We start from the raw sequence: 25,275 nt of genomic DNA, 5'->3' as shown, positions 1-25,275 counted from the left end.
CGCGCACGGTGCGGGCTCCGGCGGCAGCTGCCAGCCCCCGCCGGCGGCCCAAGGCCGCGGCCCGGCGCCGGCGGGGCGGGTCAGGCCGGGCCGCCGCCGCCCGCCTGCCGCCCCCACCCCGCCCGTGGGCCGGCGGCCGAGCCCGCCGCTCCCAGCTTGCACCGCGGCGTGGCGCGCGAAGCACCGATGACGTTCCAGCCCCACCGCTGGCTAGCAGCGCGCCAGCGTCACGGGCTCACGCGACTGAGTCACCCGCTCGCTGTCGCAACGCCCGGCCATTGGTCGCGGCAACGGCGCCTCTCGTGGCCCCGCCCCCGCAGCCCGACGGCCTATAAAAGCGGCGCCGGCGCCCCCTCCGCGCCTTTAGCCCCGGGTGTCTGAGAGGAGAAAGATGCATCGACTCCGCTCGCGGGCCTCCACGGGGATTTCTGCCTTCGCCGCCGGTTCGCCCTCCGCCTGCCTTCGCCAATCACCTCCGCTGCCCCGGCCCGGGAAGTCGGCCTCGCAGAGGCGTTGGAGTAAAAAGCGATCCTGCTCTTCCATCGGCTGATTGTCGCTGATTCCCGGGCGGGGGGGAGCAGAGAGACCGAGACCCGGAGAGGGGCCGCGGGAGCCGAGCCAAGCCGAGCGCCGCTGCGACCATGCCCAAGCCTAAGAAGCGGGGGAGCAACCACCAGCGCGGAGCCGGTGAGCGCGGCCGGGCTGGCGGGCGGGGGCGCGCAACGGGCGGCCTGGCGGGGCGCGGAGTTCACCCGCCGTTTCCCGTGGCCGCCCGAGCCGCCGGGGGGGGGCGGCGGCCTTCGCTGGCCAGAGAGGCCGCGGCCAGCCGGGACGCCTCGCTCTCGCTCCGTGGGGGGCTGGTGGGGAAGCGGCGGGACGGACAGGCGCGGCCGCGGAGCTCCCCGCTGAGCGGGACGGAGCCGGAGCCGGGCACGGGCACGGGCCGGGCGGCGCCGCGGGGCTGGCAGGAGCCGGCCCCGAAACCGCCACCTCACGCCGTTTGCGCGCATGCGCCCGGCGGCGCGGGCGGCCCCGGGGAGGCGGCGGGCGGCGGCCGTGCCTGGCGCCGCCGGCGGCGAGCAGCGCCCTGAGGGGGGCGGGCGGCCCCGCCCGGCGCCGGCCCCGCTGGGGGCCTCTTGGCCGCCGCGGTCGCGGGTGCCGCCCGGCTGGCCCCGGGGCAGCACGGGGAGCCGGGCTGCGGCGGGGGAGGCCGGGCCCACGAGGGGCCTTGGGCCATGGGCAGTGTTAAAAGCGCTGGGGCGCGTCCCCGGCGCGTCCGGCCGCCGGTGTCCGCTGCTGCACCGCCGCCAGCGGGGGCCCTTCCGGGGCGGGGGGGCCGGCTGCTGCTGTCACTGCGGTGTCTCTGGTGGCTGGTGTGGCTGTATGTCAGCGCATTGTGCTCCGAAAGGCTGCAGCACCTTTAAAAAAACGTTCTTAGCCTAAAAGAGGGTATTAGAAAATAAACAATCTTCATACAGATCCAGAATGTGTGTGGCTGAGGTGCTGGTGCCTGGTAGAATGGAGATTTTGTGGGGAGTGAGAAATTTCATTTCAGGCTACCATAGCTGCGAGCAGAGTCTGTCTCTCTAGTATCAAATGTTCAGGAAGTGACCAATTCACTGGGTCTTTCTGCAGCTGCTTTTATTTTACTTTGTGAAGGGCTGGCAGTCATTCTTGCCACTCCTCCCATTGAACTTCCATGCTTGACATCACTAGAAGCAAGAAGGTAGCCGTGCCAGAGCTCTGAGCTTCCAAGTTTCTTGGTCTGTGCATTGGCTAATGTTTGTCCTTTGTAACTGTAGGAAACATCAAGGGTTATGGTCAGTGATACAAGTAGACGGTTTGCAGCTAAAAGCTGCAAAACCTCTGAATTTATTGGAAAGCACTTGGACAGTGATCAACTCAAGGTTGATTCTGCCTAGATAAAAATGCTTTTTGGGGGTCTTGGTAGTCAGGAAGCCTGCCTGAAGCTGGCAAGCACTGTGCACTGCTGCCTTAAATAATTTAGAATGAATTGTACCACAAAAAAAATAGGTGGAGGACCAGAATTCTGAGTTCTGTAGATGACATTTGGGAGCTGCTGGAGAAATAACAGTAGAACTATTCTTTCATTAATCCATTTTAGTAGATGCAAATTAAGGGCTAGGATAGGACAGCAGTAGAAATTACAGTGTTACCAGCTCAAACTCCTCCAACTCTTAATGCAGTAATAATAAGATATAGGTATGAAAAGTTGTAGAGATGAGCACTGGTGAAAATAATACTGCTTATTTCAAAAAGACTGAAGTTACTGAACTGAGGCCTTCCTGATCCTGAGAAGGAAAACTTTTTTCCCCTGTTGAAGCATTTGATGTTCTGGCTTGTATTGGTAATTCAGTTTTAAAATAGGGTTGGACGTTGCTGATGCTGCACATACTACACTTAATCCTGTAAATCCTGTGTTGAACTCGGTAATGTGTGTTTGCCTAAATGTATAACTTATCCTGGCCTGAATTCCCTCAAAACTGAAAAATAAAGATTGTATGGCAATTTTTTTAGGTACCTTGTCCTAACAGTTAAATTAATATAGAGCTATTTTTAAAGCACAGTCACAGGAAATTGCATTAACTTGAAGTTGACTGTAGAAAGATCCTGAATCTAGAGTTAGGAATTCTACCAATACTTTGAAAACTAGGTGGGCTCTTCCCCACCACTCACAAACGATCTTCCAGGACAGAGCCAACTAAGTCTTCAGAACAGGTGGGAGTAAAGGACCTAGCAGAGGAAAGAAATGTGCTTTCTGTGTCTGGGTCAGGGAGAGTGAATCTGTTGGGAGGGTTAAATTCTACTTTTGGTGTTCAGATCTTCTTTTTGTATATGCAAAATGACCAAACTATTGTATTCATCTTTCCTTAAGGTGGACAGCCCAGAAATGTGCAGCCTTTTAGTGATGAAGATGCTTCAATTGAAACTATGAGCCACTGCAGTGGCTTCAGTGATCCTGCTAGCTTCACTGAGGATGGTATATTCTTTCATTTATATCTATTCATCTTTTTAAAAACATAAAACCTGAGTTGACTTAAGAGTCTAAGTACTAGACTGTAAGTAGCAGTAGCAAAATAATGACATTCTGTTAAACGCTGTATGATTGTTAATCTAGTGACTATTGTTTTGTTTGGTAAGAATATACTCCAAGTTTCATGAGCCTCTTGTGAAACTGTTAGACTTCTTTCTATTAGAATTATACAATAATAACTTTGGAGACAATAAGAATTTTAAGGTGCTTTATAAGACATTGATTTTCATAACACATAATTGAGGTGGTAAGAACTGCAGAAGAGTTTGGGGTGGAAAGAGTCTGGGTTTTTTTGCCTGTTTTGAACTAGATTTGTGCCTTGTCTCCACTACCATCTCTGAAACTTGGGCCGCTCTAATGTCATTCTGTTGGGAGGAGGGGACCTGAAAGCCTGCTATGGGGGGATAAGGCAGGGAGCCTTCCCTGTGACTACTTGCTACTCTTAACTGAGCTGCTGTTGCAGAGGCATCTCAAGTGATGCCAGGTAGGACAGGCTGCTTAGGCAGTACTCGCTGCATCAGCAGTGAACACCCCGCTGTACTCCAGGGGTCGATGTAGTGGACTGGATGAAAATGTGTTGGTGACAGGATTGGCTGATGGGTGTCAGTTATAGCAAATTTATGTAAGACCTGACTAGCTCCCTCATTCATTCTTGGCACGTGTAAGAAGCAGGTATCGAAACAGCACAGATGTGTCAACAGATCAGTTTTTATAAAAGTATTTTAAGGGGCAGTTTGATGTAGTAGACTTAATACCATTCTGTGGCTGTAATACTGAACAATTCTGTAGCTATTGTCTATGTTAAACTGCTTTCTTATTAGTATTAAAAATGTCAAGTGTTGGATACTACTATGTCTGCTAATAAAATGTATATCGGTAGGACTAAATTATTTCCTCTGGATTAGGGCCTGAAGTTGATGAAGAAGCCACTCAAGAAGACTTAGAATACAAATTGAAGGGATTTATTGATCTTACATTGGACAAGAGGTATAGTATGCTTTGAAGAAACGCATTCATACGTTGTTTTCTGGCTTCCTCTGATATAATAAGGGAAATATGCATCAAACTTTTTAATATACTTACTGAAATTACAATTATTTCATGCTGGGGAGGACTTGCTTTTCCTCTGGATCTCAAAAGACCTTTCCCTCCACCAAGTTTTTTGATAAGTGCGAGTCAGACTTTCCTTTCCTAATAGCTTGAAGTAGAGTGACTTTATTTCTAGCTTGGTGTACTATTGTGAACTCTATCTCCAACCTAAGTTTTTCTGTCCTTGAGGAAGGAGGCAGTTCCTAGTGTTTCATACTTTGTGGTACTGCTGTGGGTTGCTCTTCTATTGGGCACAGAGAAATATAAACTACCATAAAAACAAAGGCTGAGCTTTAGCTGATGTGTGCTGATTTCAGGAGGTCTTCTTTGTCTCTTCTAACAGTGCAAAGACAAGACAAGCAGCTCTTGAAAGTCTGAAAAACGCTTTTTCTTCTAAAATACTATATGAATTTGTCATGGAAAGGAGAATGACACTAACTGATAGCATTGAACGCTGCATAAAGAAAGGTAATTAACATGCCTGCTATTAGAATGCAATAATCCCTATGAAATAGTTTATTGTGTAAAAGGAATTAAGACTGTGAGTCTTTAGTACTAGTACTTTAGAGAGTGCTTAACTTAATTATTCTAACAACAATCCTTTTTTGAATTTAGATGTTATATTTTCATTGACCTAGAAAATTAACTGAATTTATCTTCTGTCTATTGGTTTCTGAATTTTGACTTGCAAGTTTTCAGACTAATTATCTTTAAAGGAAGGAAGCAATGCACAAGGTGATTACTCATCATGGCATGTTAATCTCTAGGTAAGAGTGATGAACAGTGTGCAGCTGCCGGACTGGCCTGTCTTCTGTGTGTGCAGATGGGGTCAGGAATTGAAAGTGAAGAGATTTTTAAGACCCTTGGTCCGGTTTTAAAGAAGATTGTCTGTGATGGAACAGCCAGTATCCAAGCCAGACAGGCTGTAAGTATGAAATACTTATTTGCCAGGCAGGGACAGAGGGCAGTTTTTGACCAGCTCACTACTGTGTAGTCCAGAACTAAAGGTTACTACACCAGTGTAAATTCATAATGTTGACGTATGCTCTGAATGATGCATAGCAGTTTTCACTGGCTTGAAGTTCCACCTAAAGGTTGAACGTCATTCTCTTCTTCAACCTAGGAACTTCCTTAAAGAGCTGTTACACCTAGTACTTTGTCAAGTGTCTTAACTCGCTATGTTGCAGTCTCCTTACTGCTGTTCTGAGGCCTGATGTTGAAGTCCTATAGGAAAAATGAAAGTTTTCCCACTGACTGATGTATCCTTCCTGTATTAATTTTAACTTCTTTAACAGCAGAGGAATGTTAGTTATGCAAATATATTTATATATGATAAAATTACATATAGCAGATGTAGAAAGACATACTTGATACATTCATACTACCAAAAGTATTTTAAGTTTTTCACCCAGTCATTTCATCTATACATCAGCGGTATATTTGAAATATTGACTGAAGACAGTCTAAAGCTCTTGTGAAGAGGTGTGGTTTTTTTTAAAACTTCAGAGTTTTCACTAATATTCTCCAGCTTGCCTTTATCATAGAATCATTAAGGTTGGAAAAGACCTCTAAGATCATCAGGTCCAACCATCAACCCAACACCACCATGCCCACTACACCATGTCCCTAAGCGCCTCATCTACACGTCTTTTAAATACTTCCAGGGATGGTGACTCAACCACTTCCCTGGGCAGCCTGTTCCAAGGCCTGACCACTCTTTCAGTAAAAAATTTTTCCTAATGTTCAATCTAATCATTTTTTCCTAATGTCTAATCTATCGTTACATAGCTGGCTACTTCTCCTATTTTACTCAAGCTGTGTTACAATAGATACTGTCAGCTGGAAGAGAAGGTAGTATTAGTTCAACAGCAGTTGTTTCTACAAACAAACAAAAGCTATTAAAGCTTGTCCTGTTTAAGTGTAGTTTTGAGTCCTGCATGGTTAGTGCAAACGTCACTTTCAAACATTTTTTTCTTACTCTTTCTAAGAGACTGAGTACAATACAGGAGATAGGGAAGAGATGTGTAGGACCTTGCAGTAGAAGTTGGAAAGTGCCAAGAAAGGCTCTTGAAGTCCGGTGTTTGCATGCCATTTAATTGTAATAGTGGGCAGAGAGGGGAAAATATTTCGCACAGCTGTGAATAAATATATGTCCGTTACTGTTTATCAGCATACTTTCTGCTAGTGAATCCTAGTGGGATTTAAAATAATTGGGTGAAAGGAGTGCCACATGTAGCTTTTTGGAGGGGCTTTGTAAGCTATATTAAATAATACAGCATGAAAAACGAAGGCTTATGAGTAGCATATATTGTAAAATGATCCTGAGACTAGAGGGGAACCGAGAGCTAACTGTTACCAAGTAGCTGAATTAAATGATGTCGAAGACTTCTACTCTGCTAAGGTCTTAATCTCAAGTTCCTGTTACTCCAGATGTTGAATTTCAGAGGTCAAAGTTTAAAGGTTTTGTCAACAGTAATATTAGTCTCCAACACTGACACTTTTTTTCTTTTGCATCTAGTGTGCAACCTGCTTAGGGGTTTGCTGTTTCATTGTCACTGATGACATTACGGTGAGGATACCTTTTTTTTTTTTAAAATAAATTGACAATATGAAAATGTGTGAATCTTAAGCCACTTCTGTGATCTTTTTTCCCCCCGTTCAGGAACTCTACTCTACTATGGAATGCCTGGAAAACATCTTCACAAAGGCCTATCAGCGAGATAGAGACACTAATGGTGTGTCGAGTACCCATAATACTGTGCTTCACATCAGTGCTCTCTTAGCATGGACACTGTTGTTGACCATTTGTCCAATGAATGAAGTGAAGAAGAAAATTGAAATGTGAGTGTCTGTTCTGGAAAACAAAATTTGTAATGACTGGTTTTATATGCAATGAAGCAGTGTCAACAAAATTTACATATTAATGAAATGTGACTTACTCCTTAGGCACTTGCATAAACTTCCAAGCCTGCTGTCTTGTGATGATCTCAACATGAGAATAGCTGCTGGAGAAACACTAGCCCTTCTGTTTGAACTGGCACGCGAAACAGATGCTGTAAGTAGATGTCAGCAGCTAAATTTTCTTTCATTGGGATGATGACAAGACAAATTATTTAACCTGTGTTGCATAGCACCCCGGATCTCAACAAGTGGCAGATGATTCACTGGGTTATATTCTTTGTCGTGAGTCTGCCCCTATCTAAGTGGGTATAGTAATGATTCCCAGCAATTTAGCTGTCATTTTTACACTAATTTCCATATTGCAAAACAGGACCAATATAACAAAACACATCAAACAGTACTGAAGAGCAACTAGAAACGTAGTGTGCAAGCTTTGAAGTCTAAATCCAATATCAGCTGTTAAAAAAAAAGAAAAAAATTTAAAAAAAATCCCTAGAGAGATTCCAGGATAAACCAATACTGTTCTCTGTAGTGGGAACACTCATCAGATGCTTATGCAGACAAGTTCCAGTGATTCACAACCTGCACAATTCTGCTGTCACAGCTAAAAATCTATCTTTCAGTAGAAATCATGTTGACTTTTAGTATTGTTTTTTAGTATCCTTATTTAGGTACCTTGAGAAGAATAACTAGTATTTCATGATGTTAGTCAGTTGGGGACTAGTCAGTCAATTTAAGGGGGGAGATTTTGAAAGGATTTGCACAAATTTTGCACAGATACCAGTATTGCTACATTTGGTGAGATTTTCGGGGTTTGCTTTTGAGTTGGATTAGGTGCAAACTTCTCGGTATTATCTCATACACAGCTAAACTTGCCTTTACATTCTTCAATATGCCTTATGAATTTCTGAACTGTTTTCTTGACAGCACTGAAGGAAACAGTCTCCACTTACCCATGGCACAGTTTGGGAGAACTGCCTGAATAGCTCCTAGCTCGATCAAGGCTGCTGTCCTTTGCCAGAGCACTGTCCAAAGTGAAAAGATAACTCCAGTTGAATCACGGACACACTAACACTGCATAATCTGAAACAATACGCTGAGACTTCTGTATAATTGCAAACAGTAGGGGTTTGAGTCTCTTGGCTATGGAAGCCAACTTTAAAAGGGGGGGGGGGAAGAGACTGGAACTTGATCCTTTATTTGGTCAAACTGACTGCAAGTAACTAAAATCTTAAAATGCATTAACGAATGAGACTATATTCACTAAAAACTTCTCCCGTTCCATTGAGGAAATGCCCCTTTAATCATTACAAATGATTCTCTTTGGATCCTTAACAGTCAGCACAGATGAAAAACGCTTACTGTGTTTTGCCTTTGACCAGTTTCTTTCAAAAAGCATGCAGTAAACTCAGCCTAGTCAGTTGACATGACGAAACATTCAGATTAGAAAAACAACAAAAACTTGTTTTTACATAAGTTTACATACATTCTTACTAATCCAGGTAAACTACTGCTGAATTAGTAAATGGAGGGGAGAAAATATTTCCTGCTAAACAATTATGCATTAAAGTTTACTTTGAGTATTTTGTTAAGCATTTTTTTAAAACTGCTTTCTAATATTCCGCCCCATACAAGACTTAGGAGTAAATATTCCAAACTGTCAGTCTAATGGTGTCTCACAATCCATCTCCAGCAGCATGAATTCTGTGCTAATAAACTGAAAGTCCCCTCAGCTTGTTGACGGGAATGGCAGCCAGGTTCAGCAGATCAGTTAGGCAGTTTGCGTCCCTTGGAATTATGGAGCAAAACAGACTGACAAGTACATTCACAGGCTGAAGGAGCTGTACTGTTTCATGTGGCTCTGACTACCAGAATAGAGTTTGATAGTGTCCTGCTTGGGTAAACTGGATGCTGTGACTTCCTTCTTACTGGCTTAAACACTGCAGATGGAACTACAGGAAGTTAGTGCCATCTCTGTCTCTTTAAATAACAAAGTAACAGGTTGTAGAGATCTACATGCCCAGAATTTGGAGACATCCATTTTCATAGGGGAAGACATTAAGGCCAGAAACTAAAAAAAAAAAAAAAAAAAAAAAATTTTTTTTTTTTTTACTAGGATTTCTTTTATGAAGATATGGAACTTCTAACAGAGAAACTAAGAGCTCTGGCTACTGATGGAAACAAGCACCGAGCCAAAGTAGATAAAAGAAAGCAGCGATCTGTCTTCAGAGATGTTCTACGAGCTGTTGAGGTGATTCTTTTGTCTTACTTTGAATGTCTGGATTGTAGCTATGTAGTGTACAATTTAATGAAAATGGTTTTATTATTAAATAGAATTACTGTTTCAGTGAAAGCAACAGGAAAAAATATTTCAAATGAGATTTCAAATTCTGATCACTTACGTGAAATATAACTGCTTTTTTAGGAATGTAGAATAAAAAGTCAAACTTGATTTTGCTCCAAAATTGACTCAATGTTGAAGAGTATTTTTTTTTCTTTAAAGGAGGCTAAACATTGCACTGTAAATACTAAATGCTTTTTATTTTATACCATGAGCAGATTTTTTTCATAGAAAACTTTGTAGGACATCCAAATTAGTGTCCTGAATTCTGTGAAAAGGTTTGTTGTAAAATCTCTTATTGAACTGCTGTGCATAATAAACAAAAAGCAACTTAGTAGTAAGATACATTTCCAAATGGCAGCTCTGCCAGGGGCCAAAGAAGTGTTTGTGTATGCAGGGGAGTTTTTGTCCTAATTGTTGTGCTGTAATCTTCTGGTTTTCCATGTCCAGATTAAGAGAACAATACACAAAGCAGGACTTTAAAAATACTTGGTTAATGACATAATTTCCGAGTAAAGCCTTTAAGAAAAATGTCAAACTTCTATCACTTTAATGGATTATTTGCTATCTTACACCTCTCAAACTAGATTTTTTTACTTGTCAGATAATTACTTTTACATTGCTGTATGGGTAAGACCAATTAAATATTAGTTGACATTCAGAACAGTTAAATGTCTCGGAAGCTAAGGAGAAGGCTTTGAAATGATTTGAAGTCACCTTTGAGATTCTGCCTGTAGAAGAATCCGAGTCACTTATTAGCACTTGTTACATTCCATTGTCCATGTTATACATGTCCATGTGTAACTCACCGCACTTGAGAGGTGGGGACTAAATGAGGCTTACAAACTGACTTAAAGGTGACTCTTGCACTCAGAACTGTTTTTTCTGGAGATAAGTCCAATTCTTAAAAGTAATTTTAAAGATGAAGTCAAGTGTTTTGTTTTTTTTAAATGCTTTCTGACTTGAAGAATGTCAGCTTCAATTCTTATGTGAGATTTAACTTAGGTGTGCATCAGTTTATATACAAATACAATCTTTAGTATATGCATATTATATTATTTGGAAGGTTTGGGAGTGCCAAATTTATTAATGAAAATAAAGTTCATTGAGATATATACAATTCCAAATACAAAGGACTGTTTAAATTAGAATTATATATGTTGTTTCCTTTAATTTTGGATAGGAGCGTGACTTTCCTACAGAGATGGTTAAGTTTGGACCTGAGCGCATGTATATTGACTGCTGGGTTAAAAAACAAACTTATGATACCTTCAAGGAGATTCTGGGGTCAGGGATGCAATATCATTTGCAGGTGAGCTGCTGTTTGATACATACTCAGACTGTTGTTCCCTGTCTGGCTTCTTTGTAGTAATTCAGTCTGAATTACAAAATCATGAGTAGTCTTGGTGAAATGATGGGCTTTGCTTCAGAAGTGTTAAAAGACAGCACTTACAAAATGAACTACAGTGAGCTAGAACTGTCTGGGTGAGCTGCTTCTGAGTTGTAGCCTGGGTGGTGCTGGGTTAGCAATTAGAAGACTTCTCCAAGAAGAGATTCAAGCTGAGCATCTTCTTCGCTGCAGAGATCCTTACACTCTCTTGCAGCAGAGTGGTGTAGTCATCTGGCTGCTGTAAAGCTGCATGCCTTCACCCTTCCTATGGGATGAGTTCAAGCCTGTAAATAGGAATGCAAAGTTTTAGTCAAAAATAATGAATACAACGTGCAGCCCAATGATGACAGCATTCCAGAAGGGAAGAGATGAGTCCTTATCTCTGTTCTAGGGTCTGCTTGTTCACTGGTCATCTGTTTACGTACGTAGCAGAAGCAGGAACCATAGCTTAGGAGTATATGCTTCCAAATTGCTGTGATCATCATGGGGTTAAAATCTTCAGTCCAGCGTCAATGGCGTTTCTACATGACTGAGGTAGCCCAGGCATGTAGCAGCTTTTTAAAATTTTTCAAATACTACTTTTACAGCCAGATATTTTTAAATTGGTGTGTTGGAAACCATACGGATCCATGTCCAGCTGCCTAGTCTTGTGTAGAGGATGTAACAGAACAGTGTCTAATTTGCTGGGACAAAAAAATCAAGGAGTGGGGAGGAGCTGTCTCTGTCTTCTCAAGAGAGCAGTTTTAGTTCTTGGCCTTGTTCTGACTTAAGGAAGAAGTGTTCCCTGGCTTAACTGCAAACAATACTCAGATTTGTATCAAATTGCTGCTCTTTCTTACCGGAATACTTGATATTTAACAGCAGTCATCTTTGGAGACTTGATAAGCAGAGGAGAAACTGATCATTTGATGTGTTTTTTTGTTTAGTCAAATGACTTTCTTCGGAATGTGTTTGAGCTTGGTCCACCAGTAATGCTAGATGCTGCAACTCTTAAAACAATGAAGATATCCCGTTTTGAAAGGGTAGGTTATTGCATCTTAATGTATTTTTTTTTTTACTTCATACACTAATAAATTTCTCCTGAATTAAATGGTATTCCAAACATGCATTTCAGAAGCTGTCATCTTTAAACTTGTCACTGTAGTTCTAACAGTGCCCCATATTGTCCTGAATGAAACCAAACCTTGCTTGAGCTCTTATTTTAGATTTTCCACTGGGCACTTGTCTGCTACTGCTTTTCTCCCAAGGGGGTCTGAAGGTTGACTTGGTTGCTGATTGTTACCAGATTCATGCTCCATACATGTAAAACTTGGGCTCTTACGAGAGCTGTAGGTTTTTGGGTAGGGACCTACAGGAAACCATAGAAATACAGGAAACCATAGAAACTGAGTCTTATAAAGACAGTATCCCGAATTCTCCAGTGTGAAATGGACTCCAGGAGGATGACTTTGTTCTGTTGGTGGTGAATGTACTCATCACGTGTACGAACAAGTTTAATCCAGGCGGCAAACTTAATCTACATTGTGTCTGTATGATGTTCAAGACTGACCGGCTTTCAGAATTGCTCCTAGCTCAGCCTTTCTTACACAGTCCAAGTTTCTTTTAAATGTATATATTTTAAAATGAATCAGCATTTGGTGCAAAGATACTATACCATAGATTTCAGAAGGCCTACCAATGTACTTCAAAGATTAATAAAAAGATATTTTCAGCTGTTTCTTAGCATAAAAAAAAAAATCTGTAAAGGACAGAAACCTCTTGAATATCTGTGATTAATTTCTCCTTTTATTTTGTAGCACTTGTACAACTCTGCAGCATTCAAGGCTCGGACAAAGGCTAGAAGTAAATGTCGCGATAAAAGAGCAGACGTGGGGGAGTTTTTCTAAATCTCCTTTTCCATGGGGTTCCATTTTCTTAATTAAAATAGATTTGTAACCTTTAAATGAATTTTTTTATTTCTGTAGTCACAGTTGCACTTGTGCACAGGGATGTTGTATAAAGTCTGTAAATATAATGCATGTTGTTGCTTAGTTGCATATACACTGTATATAGATCAATGTAAGATTGGGTGCAGGGATACATTATAACACTTGCATTAGCTGCAACTTGCTCCAAAGATTGAATATATTGTAACTGATCTGTTAAATGGGGTGGATAGTCAAATGCCATGCATCAGATTGGATTCCTTACTTTATATAAAGGTAAATTAAATGAATTCATTGACCAAGTGTTTTGGTAAGAATGTGCTAATATGAAAAGATGAACTTGTATGTGTGAGGTTATTTTAATAACTTTTAAACTCTTCAGTGGCAGGTGGACGAGGAAATTCCTACGTAGTATGACTTTCTCCTGAAGGGGGACTATGAAGTTCAATTACCTTCACTTTACAGTGAAGTAATGAATGACAAACACTTGCCTCAATGTAAAATAAAACCAAGATTCTCATGTTCTGAAATTGGATGTTTAATTTTTGAAATAAAGATGTTTCTCACTGCTTGCTTTCTGTGTAAAAGTGATTACTACATGAATGAGAAGCTGGAACATTACAAAACCTAAAGGTTGAAACAGATGGGTTTGTTTATTTGCCCATTCAGACATGTGGTTGGGTTAGTCTCAATGCTGTAGTAGATGCTACATGAAACTCCACCTTGCTGTGTTTTGAAGGTATATCTTATTTACATATGGTCTGCACAACAGCCTGCTGCTGATTTGTCATCACTTTTGTAATGGTCAAATGTTTTCTAGTTCTGGTACTGCAAAACACCTTCTCCCTTATCTTACAGGAGCCATTCCAGCTGCCCTGTTTTCCTCACGTTGAAAACTACTCCTCTCCCCTCAGCTTCTGGCTCTAGAGGACTGAAATGTGCCAGTAACTGAGAACTGTCTGTCTTAGGGATGATGGGGGTTTATGTAACAAAGACACTAAAACCTAGATAGCTGGAGCTTCTGAACCAGAAGATCTATAAATAAAAGTGCTTGTTAGAATAAACATTTTTAAAACTGTAGGTCAAGTTATCAGCAGAGTAAGTAAACCTTACACCCCAAAAAAACCCCACCCCACCCCCTGAAAACTACTGCTTGCTCCGATAAGGGAAAGTTTGGTTTGCTTTTTTTTTTAGTTTCAGATTATAGCAGAACCTATTCCAGAAAATCCATACATGCTAAATAGCTGTACCTTCTAACTCACTTTTTTTTTCCCCTCAAATAACGCATTATGTAAGAACTTGTTTGGCTAATGAAACTGATTACTTAGACTACAACAAGGCCTTCAACTGAAATCTGTGCTATTATTGACATGTGTTGTCAATGTCACACAAGTGGAGAAGAATCTTCTGATCCTTGAACTAGGTGAAGCTGGGAAGCTGCCTGCCTGTGTTTGCCCAGCGCAAGATGTTGCCCCCTGTGACCTAAACTGTTCCCACAAGCCTGCTGGTCTCCAGCGGCTTCTGGGTAGTCACCTTTGGCATGCTTTGCTAATGCAAAGTAGCACTTTTGATGGCTTCCTGTCCTGCCAGTATTTGCAAAATTGCTTTTTACAGCACCTCCTGGCAGGTGGCCAAGCATGTGGTTGCCTTTTTCCCCATTAAGCTGTAGCTGCCAACCACAGAGACCGGGATGGCTTCCAAGACTGCTTGAGGGGAGACAGGCTGTTCTGCTGCCCTGCAGAGATCAGATGGGTTTGTAGACCTTTTCAAGCTTAGAACTGGAGAGGCCTGGGTCCTGGTCCTCCAATTAGGATGGTGTCAGGAATCTTTCAGGGATGGAGATGAGATTTTTTTTCTGGCTTGCACACTTGTTTGGAGGGAGGACTTCTAGGAGACCCCTGCAGAAAGGGAGCAAGCTTGTTATGTCTGCATTACTGGCCCAGCTACTCAGACTGGGCAGCAGCAGGGCTTAGCTTGGGGTGGGAAACTACGAGTCAGACGATGTATCCTCTCTGTTGTTTCCTGAAAGAAAAATACATTTATTGTCAGTTTAAAGGGGGTCAAAATTTTGGACGTATTGAATGGCTTCAGAAAGGATTTGTTGGTTTGAGCCGTGGTCCCTTCATGTACGTGTCAGCTGCCTGTCATTACAGTGTGCTGTAACATTACGTTCTGCAACGTTGGCAACAAAAAGACTAGTGATCAAGAGAACTGTCTGCAAAGGAGCAATTACCAGTACTCACAAACAGTTCATCAGAATTTATTTTTTAAACAACTAGGGATGCTGGGCAAATTACTTCATCCCATAATATTGTCCCACTTGAATTTGTAAGGTGTGTGGGAGAAGGAAGAAAATACCCTGTTTTTTCTAGTCTATGCCTTTAAAGTACTCATAACTGCAATACTGTAGATATGACTCTTCTGCATAGCAAACTGGTTACTCATAGCTACAGTGTTGTAGATATGACTCTTCTGCATAGCAAATGCGTTTTAAAAAGGCATCATAAACCAAAAGATTAGTGAAATATTGATCATCAGTAACAAACCTTCTCATTCTCCATGATAGGATATTATAATGATTCCAATATAATAAAAAAGAGCTGTAGATGTGTGATTTCTTTTTAAACAGATCAATATTGTGAAGTCAGTATACTTAGCCAAGAGGAACTCTAAATATAGACTGAAAGGGACAGTCTGTTTCATAGCTGCCTTCATGGGTCCTGCAGGAGTTGACAGGTTCCTATGGGTCTAGAAGTAGAGAGAGGAGTTTTCTTCGGGTGATTTTCACTGGCTGATTTCTTCCATACTGGTATATTACCTGAACGCGGTCATGTTGTAAGTAACGTTTCATTCTCCTGGTTCTTATTTCCTTTTAGACTGGGTTGTTTTCCTTTTTCCTGTGAAGAATTTTCAGTGTGTTCTCACACTAAGTTCTAATTTTACCACAACAACTTAAGGAGAAATTTAGAAGTTGAAAGGAGAAAAATGTCTTCAAGCAAGGTTAAAGTACAGGACAGAGTGACTCCAAAACCCACAAAGTTTAGATTAGTTTGTTGGGAAAATAATCAATACTTCTGGTCAGTGACACCGATGTCTGTATCCTCTCTCCGTTCTTTGGCATGTCAATGGAAGCAAACTAATAAAAATAGTATAGACTTTGTTGAATTAATAATAATAATTATCTCCACTGCGGTTACATGCACAGTGAGGAAATCGGTTTTAAATAATTAATAAGGAATGCAGAAACATATCATTCATAGTATTAATGTATCAAAGGTACTCACATTTATTACAGCTCAAGTTGTTAAGAAGAGTCTTCCCTGAAGCTGCAGGGAGGTACTAATCAAAATACCCACGAGAAACAACTGCTCTTTGGAAGCTGAAAACAGCCAAAGCCTCTGTGCACGAGGTGGTAACTTTTAGCACGCCGCTGTTGAAACGCAGGGCTCGGTAATGCTTGCAGTTGGCCACGGATGTGCTTGGGGGGAGACAGCAGAGCCAGCGCTGGTGGCGACGTGGCTCGCAGACTGCGCTGCCTGGCACCACGCCACATTCTAGGGGAACGACAGTGGACACAGCCATCTGTCCTGAAATTACTGCTGCACGCCTAAAAATCATATGCGAAGTAAGGGTAACCATTACTATGCCAGCTTTTCTACCTTATCCTTGTATTTTGCAGCAACAATTCTGAACAGAGAAAAAAAATAAGCTGTAATCTTTTCTTACACTCTATTAAATAGAAATATAAAAGTACACATGTTGGCATGTCGATCCCCACTATCAGGAGAACGAGCCCCATTGTCAGGAGTGATTGAAGCACTTAGTCTTCCAACTCATTGAGGCTCAGTAAATGTTTACTTGGCTGTGTGCTCAAATTTGGGGGAATTATGACAATCATCTTCTGCATTTGGTTTGATGAGGGAAAGAGTGGGTCTTTTCTGTAAACACTCAGGGCTGTATTCCTCAAACTTTAGGTTTTTAATTCAAGTGCTAGGTTAGGAATCTGGTCATGCTGCGTTCTCTACTGCTTGGAGAGGGAGAGAGAGCTCAGAGGCACGTCAAGAGGGCAATTCAACCCATCTAGGATTCAGAGATCACCTTTAGTGCTTAATATGCTCCATCAACAGGAGTTTTGCATCCCATGAATGCTGAGTTATGTTTGGTAGGTAAAATTGAACTTGAGAGCTTTGATAAAATACTAAATGAGTAAGATGTACTCGACTCCAAGTCTAAACTAATCTCTGTGAGCTCCCCCCTTATATTCACTAGCAAGGGAAAGGTACATTTAGGCTGCAATTGTAAAGTCAAAAAGACGCATCTTATTATAAGAGGAATGTTGCCTGGAGGTACATACTTTTCTTCAATAATTACAGAGGGAGTTTTCAGAGACCAGTGTAGTCTAAGATGCCTAGTTAGAGCATCTGCATCTCCTTATGGCTAGAACTGTAGTTTGTTTCTAGAAGACATTTTTGGAGTCAGGGTAGCATAAAGAAAACCAAAAGATTGTTAATGAATAATGTGCAATTCATAGAGGAGCCTGCTTGGTATTGCGTCTTTTCTATATATAATCTTCCTACATAACTGTATTTATATAAATAATAATTCAATAAGTTCATGCACCAAGACTTTGCAGAGAAACTGTTTTTGCTGACTGGGCCCCATCCAGTCTTTTTTTTAAAAGCAAGGAGTATTAGTATGAAGTAAAGGCTTTGCCATCAGGCTTTAATTTGTCCAAAACTAGCATCTATGTAGAGTAGAACCGTATTAGAAGACTATTTTTTGCTCCATTTTTCACAAATAATAACTTCACAGTAATATTCTAAGGTGTATAAGCAGACCCATATTCTTGCTGCTTATCTCCTACATCCGTACCTGCTTTGTCTGTCTTACCTCTGAATTATTTGATGCTGAAAGCAGAGGATCTGAGCGACATCCTTCCTGGCAGTGTTAGTGAAGGTTTGGCTTTCACTGTGGTCAGGATATCACCCATCATCTTACCAAGTACCCACCAAACCAAAAGGGTTATACAACTAAATAACTAATGTTCAAATCAATGCTGGAGCCAGTCAAATAAATTTTTCTCTTTCTCCCTTTCTCTACACACACACACATATATATGTATAAGTACACACATGTGCACAAACACAACGTAGAAATGAAATCTTATACTTGTCAAAGACCTCCAAGAATAAACAAGTGCTATGTACTGAGTTACCCTTGCCATCAAGATCTAGTAAGTATGCTGGTCCTTCAAATCCCTTTATTTTAAGGGTTGTTAAGACTGCTCACCATTACCAGTTATTCCACGTATCCATGTTTTAATTTACCTTTTTAATTATTATTTCTTTTAGATACAATGGAGAGGCCTTCCTTGGAAATTAACCTGCCTGATACTCATGAAGAAGGAAAACTTTATGTAGTTGATTCCTTAAACAACCTAAACAAACTAAATGTTTGTCCAGATGAATCCCAACATGCGCTAGGTATGTACGATAGATGATGCTTTGTGGTTTTCTATACAATAGGCCATCAAAAAAGAGTTACGTATGACATTTGAAAAGACTGACCACATTGTGTTGCACTGATGTCAACAGCCCAATAGGCTAATATGTATATGTCAAGCTCTGTACTGAAAAATATAAGAAAAAGATTGAAAATGGCATAATTTAGACAGATCAGATTAATGGTTTAGCTGCTCCTGCTGAGTGTTTCAGTTATAAGGTTCTTGAAAACCCTTGCATTTCGCTAGGGATTCGCTGTCAAGCCTGAACTTATCTTCTATTTCCATTGCGATCCATGAGGTGATCCCTTGCAGGACAATTTCTCTAGTAATGCTCAATATACACCTACTACATAAATAGCATCGTAACTCTTCACAAGCACTAAAATTCACACGTGGCAATAGAAACACCAGAGAATTTCTGTTCATTCTTTTAAGACACATTTCCTAAGGACTCAAACCAGTTATCTCAAATATCCCATGAGACTTTTAAGCATTTTAATTTGCAGATTCTCTTTACTTACAGTTTCAGATATGGGCTGTCACACTTCTACTGTTTTTATACAGCTTTTATCTTTGATTTGCTCATGGCAACAAGAATATTTTCACCCAGTGATAGCTACAATATACTTGAGTTCTTTGTGACCTGAAAACATGTTAAAACCTGGGGTTCTTCAGCAGCATACCACATGACAATATTTGAATCTGCTTTTATTTCCCTTACTATAATGGCAAATTTGACTGAAGAAAAGCTATAGAACAACAGCTATGTTTAAATGAGTTTCAAATGGCCATAACTTAATCATGCTTCTAGTTACAGGACTTAAATGCCTTTCCATTACTTCTTTTTCTGAGTCCTCTAACTTTTCCTAATGCAACTAACTAGAGTGGTGCTGGCTTCTAGATTTAACACAAAGATGTTAGACATAAGCCACTTAATTTTCATTTCATATCTTGATATTGTCACTTCTACAAGTACAAAATGAGGCAATGGGATAAATCAGTTTTAATGTCAAAGAAACTCTTTGCAGTGTGACTGCTTTGCTTTCTTTTGTAATTTTTATTGGACAGTATTGTTTACTTTCCAGGTAAATATGCAGGGTTCTGTGGAATCATATATGGTTCTGTGGAATAATCACATGCATGCTCCTCCCTACATTTCAGCAGTAAATAAAGGTAGCCTAATATGTATTTTATGCATCAATTTGTAAAGTGCTTTGGCTCCTTCTAGGATTATTCTTTTTAACATACATATTTTTTATTTTTTGTTAAACTTGGAGATTCTATAGATATCTTATCCATCAGTTAAACATATAAAATGAATTTTTCACAGTCCTTAGCTGCCTTATTCAGCAGCATAAAATTCTGGTTCTCTTGCCAGAAAATCAGTGAGATCTGTGGAGTATTTTTCAATTTCTGATAAATTCTAAAATCTTGTGAATGATCTATTAGTAGTATAGCAGATGCCTGAATTGGTTTAAAAACGATGTTTCAAGAGTGGTGCAGTACACAGCAATCCTTTTGTTCAATAGCTTAATATGACCTGGCAAAATCAAACTCACTAGCAACCATGTTAAAAGCTATTTTAAATGTATATACCTTTTGATTGCTTTGGTAGCTGCCATGCAGCAATTTCTTTATGTTTTAGATGATAAAATGGTCCCACTGTTTGCAGCTTGGCAAGAATCTGTGTTCACTGGTTCTTCACAACACTGCAGCCTGGCGTGTTCAGCCAGCTGAAATAGTAAGAAGCGTTCATTAGGCAGAGCAAGCACTGACCACTTCTCAGAGCTCTATCGGTAGCTTAGTATGCTTGAGAGACAGCAGTAGCAGGCCCTCCCCATCCTTATTATTCTGATTAGAAAGCAATATTGGTGCAGGCACTTAGTGTATGATGCATTTGTTATGAATGCTAAGGGAATAAAAATAAAATCCCCAAACCCAAATATTAAAAGGTTTCAGCTTACCCTCAGGCAGGAGCATGTTAAATGAAACAAAGAAAAGCAGAGATATTCCCAGACATCTCCCACTAGCTCAGTGAATTGCTCAGCCCCAGGTCGGTTCATTATTAAAGTGCTGTAATGGCATATGCAGCCTTCCCTCAGCTTTATCACTACAGGCTCGGATGCAAAAACCTCAGAGATTTCTACCAGCTAAAACAAGAATACGATCTAGAAATATATTTTTCACAGACGCACATGTTTCTCTCCCTTTCAGAATGTCAAGACAGCAATTATAGGAGGAGACATTACGGTAATTTGCATGTAATTTTAGCATGTATGAGACTGAGACCAAAATGAAATTACATTAGCTCCCTGCTCCCCCCAAAACATAAGATAAACCCAAACCTTAGTAAGTAGCTAAACTAGTATGCAAATTTGGGATTAAACAAATCTGGCTCAAGTATAATTGTTTTTTTTATATTCACATGAATTTCCTCATGGTGTTCACTTGACTTTAGCTGTTACCTTTAGGGCTTATTGCCACCTCTCATTTGATTGCAACTGTTTCTATGAGAGAAACTACTGACTTTTCTCTTTATGTGACAGAGTCTTAAAAAAGCAATAAACTGGCTTGCTGCTTGGATTCAAAGGAAGTATAGCAACTACTTGTCCTTTTTGCCCCTCATCTTTCATGTGCTTGAAGGACAACATATCTAGTCTCTGTGACAGTCTATTCCATTTTTGACAATTTGGGAGGATATGTGCCTCATTTTTTATTGGAATGAAACCAACAAAACCTAAAGAAGAATAATAATATTACAAACATTTTTTAAAGATAAAAAGTCAAGACCTACATTCATCCTATCCAACATCAGGAGCTTAACTGAAGTGCTTAATTTGGGAAATTAATCATCCCAGGATACTTCTATCGTCAAACAGAAAAAGAAGCAAATCTATAGGATGAATGTATAGGATGAATCTTTACCTAGTTTTTTCAATATGAATCTTTCTCTCTTCTCTTTTGAAAAGGTTGGGTCCATTAGGCCCTTAGAAAGCCTTCTGATGAAAACTTTATTGCAACCTTTGTACATGTAAAACTGAGCTGTAAAACTCTAAACTGTAAAACAGGTCAACTTCAACAAAACAGTGTATGTCAACAACAGAAACATTTTTGTTGAATATGTTCCAACAGCTATAACAGATGTATTAGTTTTTATATTTCCAAATTCAAGCTGAGGTCATGAATTTGGTTTCTTCCCTTCTCATGCAATATCACAGGAAATAAAATCTGTTGGCCAAAATTATGACGTATTCTGCATCATTTTCATGGAGGCAGAAGCATTTTGTCATGTTTACCCTAACCAACCTTAACAAACTTTATCATCAAATGATTTGTCATCTCGTAACAGATGAGGAAGAGGACACTGGTGGTACTGGAGAAAACACGGCAGGGAGCAACATAAGAAACCAGTGTTTGTTCTTCGTCACCTTTATTCTTACTTTGATCGTCAGTTTGGCACTTGTTTCATTTGTAATATTCTTAATAAGTAAGTAAACCAGACAGTGGTTCTTAAAAATGTAGGGTCAATTGGAAGAAGAACTTTGCTGAAATGCGTCATGCTACCTTAGAGCATGCACCTGCTGTATTTGCAGGGTCAAAGGCTTTGCCTGGTTATCGGCCACGGGTCTTGGTTGTGGGTGTAAAAGCACAGGCCTCTACTCTCTGAGCTAAAAGGCACAATCTTGTTCTTAGTGCAAAGGTTTTGTGAGCTTTAACAGCTGTCAAGAATTTAGTTCAGCAGGGTTATACTGTGTTGCTAAAAATGTTGACTGGAAATGAAATTAAATTTTAAAGAGGACTGTATGGCAGTGAGATACTTTGACAACATGCCTTCCATTCCTTTCCAGATAAAACTCAGTATTGGTGTCATTCCACTGAAAATGGAATTACACCCAGGCTAACACTTAAATCAGGCTACCTGAAGAAAGACCTGAAGGTTGCCAGCTAAGTACTAACTGGAAATTGGTTTGGAACTAAGAAAATCTCAAACATAAGAAACAAAAAATCAGATAAGATACATGCAAATTGGCATGTAGCACTGAGTAGATGTAATTACTGTTGCGCTTCGGCTGGACTGGTTGGGCTGGCTTAGCTAAGCACATGGCTACACGTGACCTTGGTTTACAGAGCCCTGGCCATCTTGGGGTTTTCTGGGCTAATGGTATTGAACAGAGTACGAGGTGCATTATTTTAACTTACAACTCCATTTTGAACAAATTGAAATCCCTGTGAAATCAAGATTTCTTTTACCCATAGTAAGGAATTTGCTGGAGCGTAGCAAAAATCCTCATTTTCCTTTTTGAACAGGAAATCCTACCCCTTGACTGAATTCGCTCACAAGCGCTCAAAGGACAGAATATCAGACAAGTAAAGAGCACAAAGGAAATTTTAAGTGGCATGATTGTAAAACCCTGATTAAAATATCTCATACTTGAATTCCAGATTTATTTAACAGGGAGCTGCTAAAAGCAGAGCCCTGGTATAGAAAAAGGAGTAATATGACCCTGTAGTGGAAAAATGGTAAAGTAATAGTGAAAAGGTTACATACAGGGATTAAAGGGTTTCCTTGGGCTCAGGTTGGTGGAGGCCTGTGGTTTTTGAAACTGATTTCCAGCAGTGTTTCAGATTATGTTACAAACATAATTTCAGATTATGTTTGCAATCCATAGACCTGGATTTGTTTAGCTTTGGCACTATTAGACATAAGTTTCAAAACCCATGGGTAAATTTTGTTAACTTCAGAAGGACAAAATATAAATAGCTCCAGAAGTGTACAATGGATACTGCATATTGGTGTTCCAAAGGAAACTGGCCTCTAAATGCCAATATTTGCAAGAATTTTCCTTTAATCTAAATGCTTTAGGAAATCAAGTGATGTGGCTGTAGTCTGCTGTGTGTTTTAGTAATTGTACTTTTAGAAAAATACAGGCGCATACTGCCCAGAAATAGGATCTTTGAGCCCCTATATAAGACATTTTCCTGTGGACACTAATGGAATAGATACGCTCCGGAAGACTGCAAAATTTGTCTGAGCCGTATTTGATTTTATTACACTGCGCTAAACTGAATAAGACAGAGAATAAGCAATTAAAGAATGTAGCAAGCAGGTAACTCCACCAGATGCATAACTTCTTAACATTAGGTTCTGCAGTTGTTTTCCTGTTTAATATTTTTATTATCATAATTCCCTACAAACTCCCACAGGAATGCAAGAGAGGGTAGTGATGCTCTTGACTTAAATGTTGCCAATTTAATGCGGTACATTTTCCTTTTCAAGTTCAAACTAGAAACAAGATGGACCAAATATCAAGCAGACTAATATCTGAAAAGAAGAACATAGAAGAGCTTAAGAAAATGAACAATATGATATTAAAGCACCTAAATCAATCAGGAATTAAGGAAAAGGGGAGATACCTCTTCACACAGTCTTCCAATCTTCATGATTACCTCTTTACCCATGCTGAGCTGAAAGTCCCTGGAGAATAGATCTTCTTTGGAATGAAATACAGTGTATTCATGTACTCAGATATTTTCACATATGGCACACAGGTTACTTAAACATGCTGATACGGTCACAGGAGCACTGGAAAAGCCATCTGAATGAAAAATATTAGAAAATAATATTTTATCCTGTTTTATGTGAATATAGATTTTGAAAACTAAGCCCATATGATTTACAATAAGTAATGGATTGTCAACAATTTTGGGCAAGAGTTCCAGATGCATTGTAAATTGCAGGGCTAAGGGCTTAGTTTTACTTTAAATGTAAGTGAATGGTCACAGAAAATACTGACTTCCATTCACATGATTCCAGCATGACCTTGTTCACTTAGTTATTCTCCTGTTTCTTTGGAACAAGTTTTGTGTTTGCTTCTATATTATTTGTATTTAAGGATAACTTCAGATTCCATAACTTATAAATAAATCCAGTTTTGCCATGGAGTTTGGTGGTTTCCCTTTCTGTGCATCTAAATAGATTGACTTACTACTCCTTTTGTGAAAAAACAAACTTGAATAAAAACAAACCCTTTCATAACATGCCATATTCAGCCCAAATTTGTATTGACTGAAAGTGGGTGTCATAGTCTTACACGGGAAATGGGTTTAGAGAATTCAGGCTGGTAATACCCATCTCATAGCAATGCTAGTATGCTGTACTCAGTATTGCTGGCAGTTTCTGGGGGAAAGCCAAGTGTTTTTATAAAGTGATGTGGGGAAAATATTACATATTCTTACACTTTTCCCTATAGCTGCTGTTGGCCACTATCAGAGAAGGGACACATGGCCAGGTAGAAGTCTGGTCTGAGCCTTCATGTTTTTAAAATGGAGTAGTACCTCAGAGGGTGAAAGCAGGAGCTGATGCTTTCTAACTCTGACTTTACACAGTTGTAGGGACCAACACCCAAAAGTGTGATCACATGAAGGACTGATGGGTAGCTTTGTAATTTTAGTATGCAGATCCTTCTACTGGTACGTACATTAAGAAGCCACTTCCATTATCAATAAACAAATTGATTACTCCCATCACAACAGTGCAATGGCAGCTGACATTGTAGAGTACGTCCAACACCTCTTTTACTTCGATTTCTCGTTCTCATCCAATGCTTTCTTATCTCTTCTGGACAATTTTACAAAAAAATCACCAAAGTCAACAACTTACTTGCATTGCAGTCTCCTTTTCCAGAATGAATGATAGTCCTTTCTGTGATGACTGGTTAGTTGTCTATAACACAGTGAAGAACTAGGTCCAGGAATCTTTCTTGGTATCACTCTACTTGGATTTGCCCACCAATTCTATTCCTGCTATTAGGAGTGCTTTGCTTTACACCTGTGTTTTACATCACCTTCTTTCTATTTATTGATTTTTCTTTTCCTGATGTATTACTGTCAAGTCATTCACATGAAAAGTGTGAGATTTGGTCTTAAGAGTTTATTACTCCTGCTGTTAATTCCCAGCTGCGGTTGTAATTATCTCCTGTGGACATCACAAGTAGTTGTTACAAAGATGACTTTAATATAGCTAACAGAGAATGATAAAAATAAGTGTAGACTAAATTGCACAGAAAGAAA

At 40.2% G+C, this 25,275-nt stretch overlaps 2 protein-coding genes and 1 long non-coding RNA gene across 8 annotated transcripts; 2 read left to right on the top strand and 1 right to left on the bottom strand.

Moving 5' to 3' along the window:
• The first annotated feature begins 345 nt into the window (after window positions 1-345).
• On the top strand, window positions 346-13,274 carry IFRD1 (interferon related developmental regulator 1). Of its 3 annotated transcripts, XM_075147601.1 has the most exons (12): window positions 346-687; window positions 2,897-3,001; window positions 3,961-4,042; window positions 4,488-4,612; window positions 4,912-5,069; window positions 6,663-6,713; window positions 6,807-6,985; window positions 7,091-7,199; window positions 9,162-9,296; window positions 10,570-10,698; window positions 11,703-11,798; window positions 12,573-13,274. In XM_075147601.1, the coding sequence occupies exons 1-12, from the start codon at window positions 642-644 to the stop codon at window positions 12,660-12,662; spliced, it is 1,305 nt and encodes a 434-aa protein (XP_075003702.1). In that variant the 5' UTR covers window positions 346-641; the 3' UTR covers window positions 12,663-13,274. The 3 variants fall into 3 exon arrangements, with proteins under 3 accessions (XP_075003702.1, XP_075003713.1, XP_075003721.1); XM_075147612.1 differs by lacking the exon at window positions 6,663-6,713; XM_075147620.1 differs by lacking the exon at window positions 10,570-10,698.
• On the bottom strand, window positions 12,698-16,186 carry LOC142081102 (uncharacterized). Its single transcript, XR_012673239.1, has 2 exons — window positions 15,986-16,186; window positions 12,698-14,599 (listed from the first exon to the last, which is right to left on the bottom strand). It is a non-coding gene; the product is annotated as an uncharacterized LOC142081102 (long non-coding RNA).
• On the top strand, window positions 14,593-24,147 carry LSMEM1 (leucine rich single-pass membrane protein 1). Of its 4 annotated transcripts, none has more exons than XM_075147644.1 (4): window positions 14,593-15,536; window positions 18,053-18,184; window positions 21,554-21,691; window positions 23,483-24,147. In XM_075147644.1, exons 2-4 carry the CDS (start codon window positions 18,058-18,060, stop codon window positions 23,689-23,691), a joined length of 474 nt encoding a protein of 157 aa, XP_075003745.1. In that variant the 5' UTR covers window positions 14,593-15,536; window positions 18,053-18,057; the 3' UTR covers window positions 23,692-24,147. The 4 variants fall into 4 exon arrangements, with proteins under 4 accessions (XP_075003745.1, XP_075003734.1, XP_075003741.1 ...); XM_075147633.1 differs by having other exon boundaries at window positions 14,593-16,326; XM_075147640.1 differs by lacking the exon at window positions 14,593-15,536 and adding an exon at window positions 16,336-16,863.
• Window positions 24,148-25,275: the final 1,128 nt, after the last annotated feature.

This window comes from Calonectris borealis, chromosome 1 (assembly GCF_964195595.1).
Source record: "Calonectris borealis chromosome 1, bCalBor7.hap1.2, whole genome shotgun sequence".
Classification (NCBI taxonomy): domain Eukaryota; kingdom Metazoa; phylum Chordata; class Aves; order Procellariiformes; family Procellariidae; genus Calonectris; species Calonectris borealis.
Note: the sequence above shows the minus strand (reverse complement) of the source record. Positions and strands in the feature narration are given on the sequence as shown.

Coding starts and splice junctions, on each gene's coding strand:
- LSMEM1 (XM_075147633.1), top strand. Junction 18,185..21,553: donor TGAATCCCAACATGCGCTAG/GTATGTACGATA, acceptor ATCTCGTAACAG/ATGAGGAAGAGGACACTGGT. Junction 21,692..23,482: donor ATTTGTAATATTCTTAATAA/GTAAGTAAACCA, acceptor TTCCTTTTCAAG/TTCAAACTAGAAACAAGATG.
- IFRD1 (XM_075147601.1), top strand. CDS start 642: ATGCCCAAGCCTAAGAAGCGGGGGAGCAACCACCAGCGCGGAGCCG. Junction 4,613..4,911: donor TGAACGCTGCATAAAGAAAG/GTAATTAACATG, acceptor GTTAATCTCTAG/GTAAGAGTGATGAACAGTGT. Junction 9,297..10,569: donor ATGTTCTACGAGCTGTTGAG/GTGATTCTTTTG, acceptor AATTTTGGATAG/GAGCGTGACTTTCCTACAGA.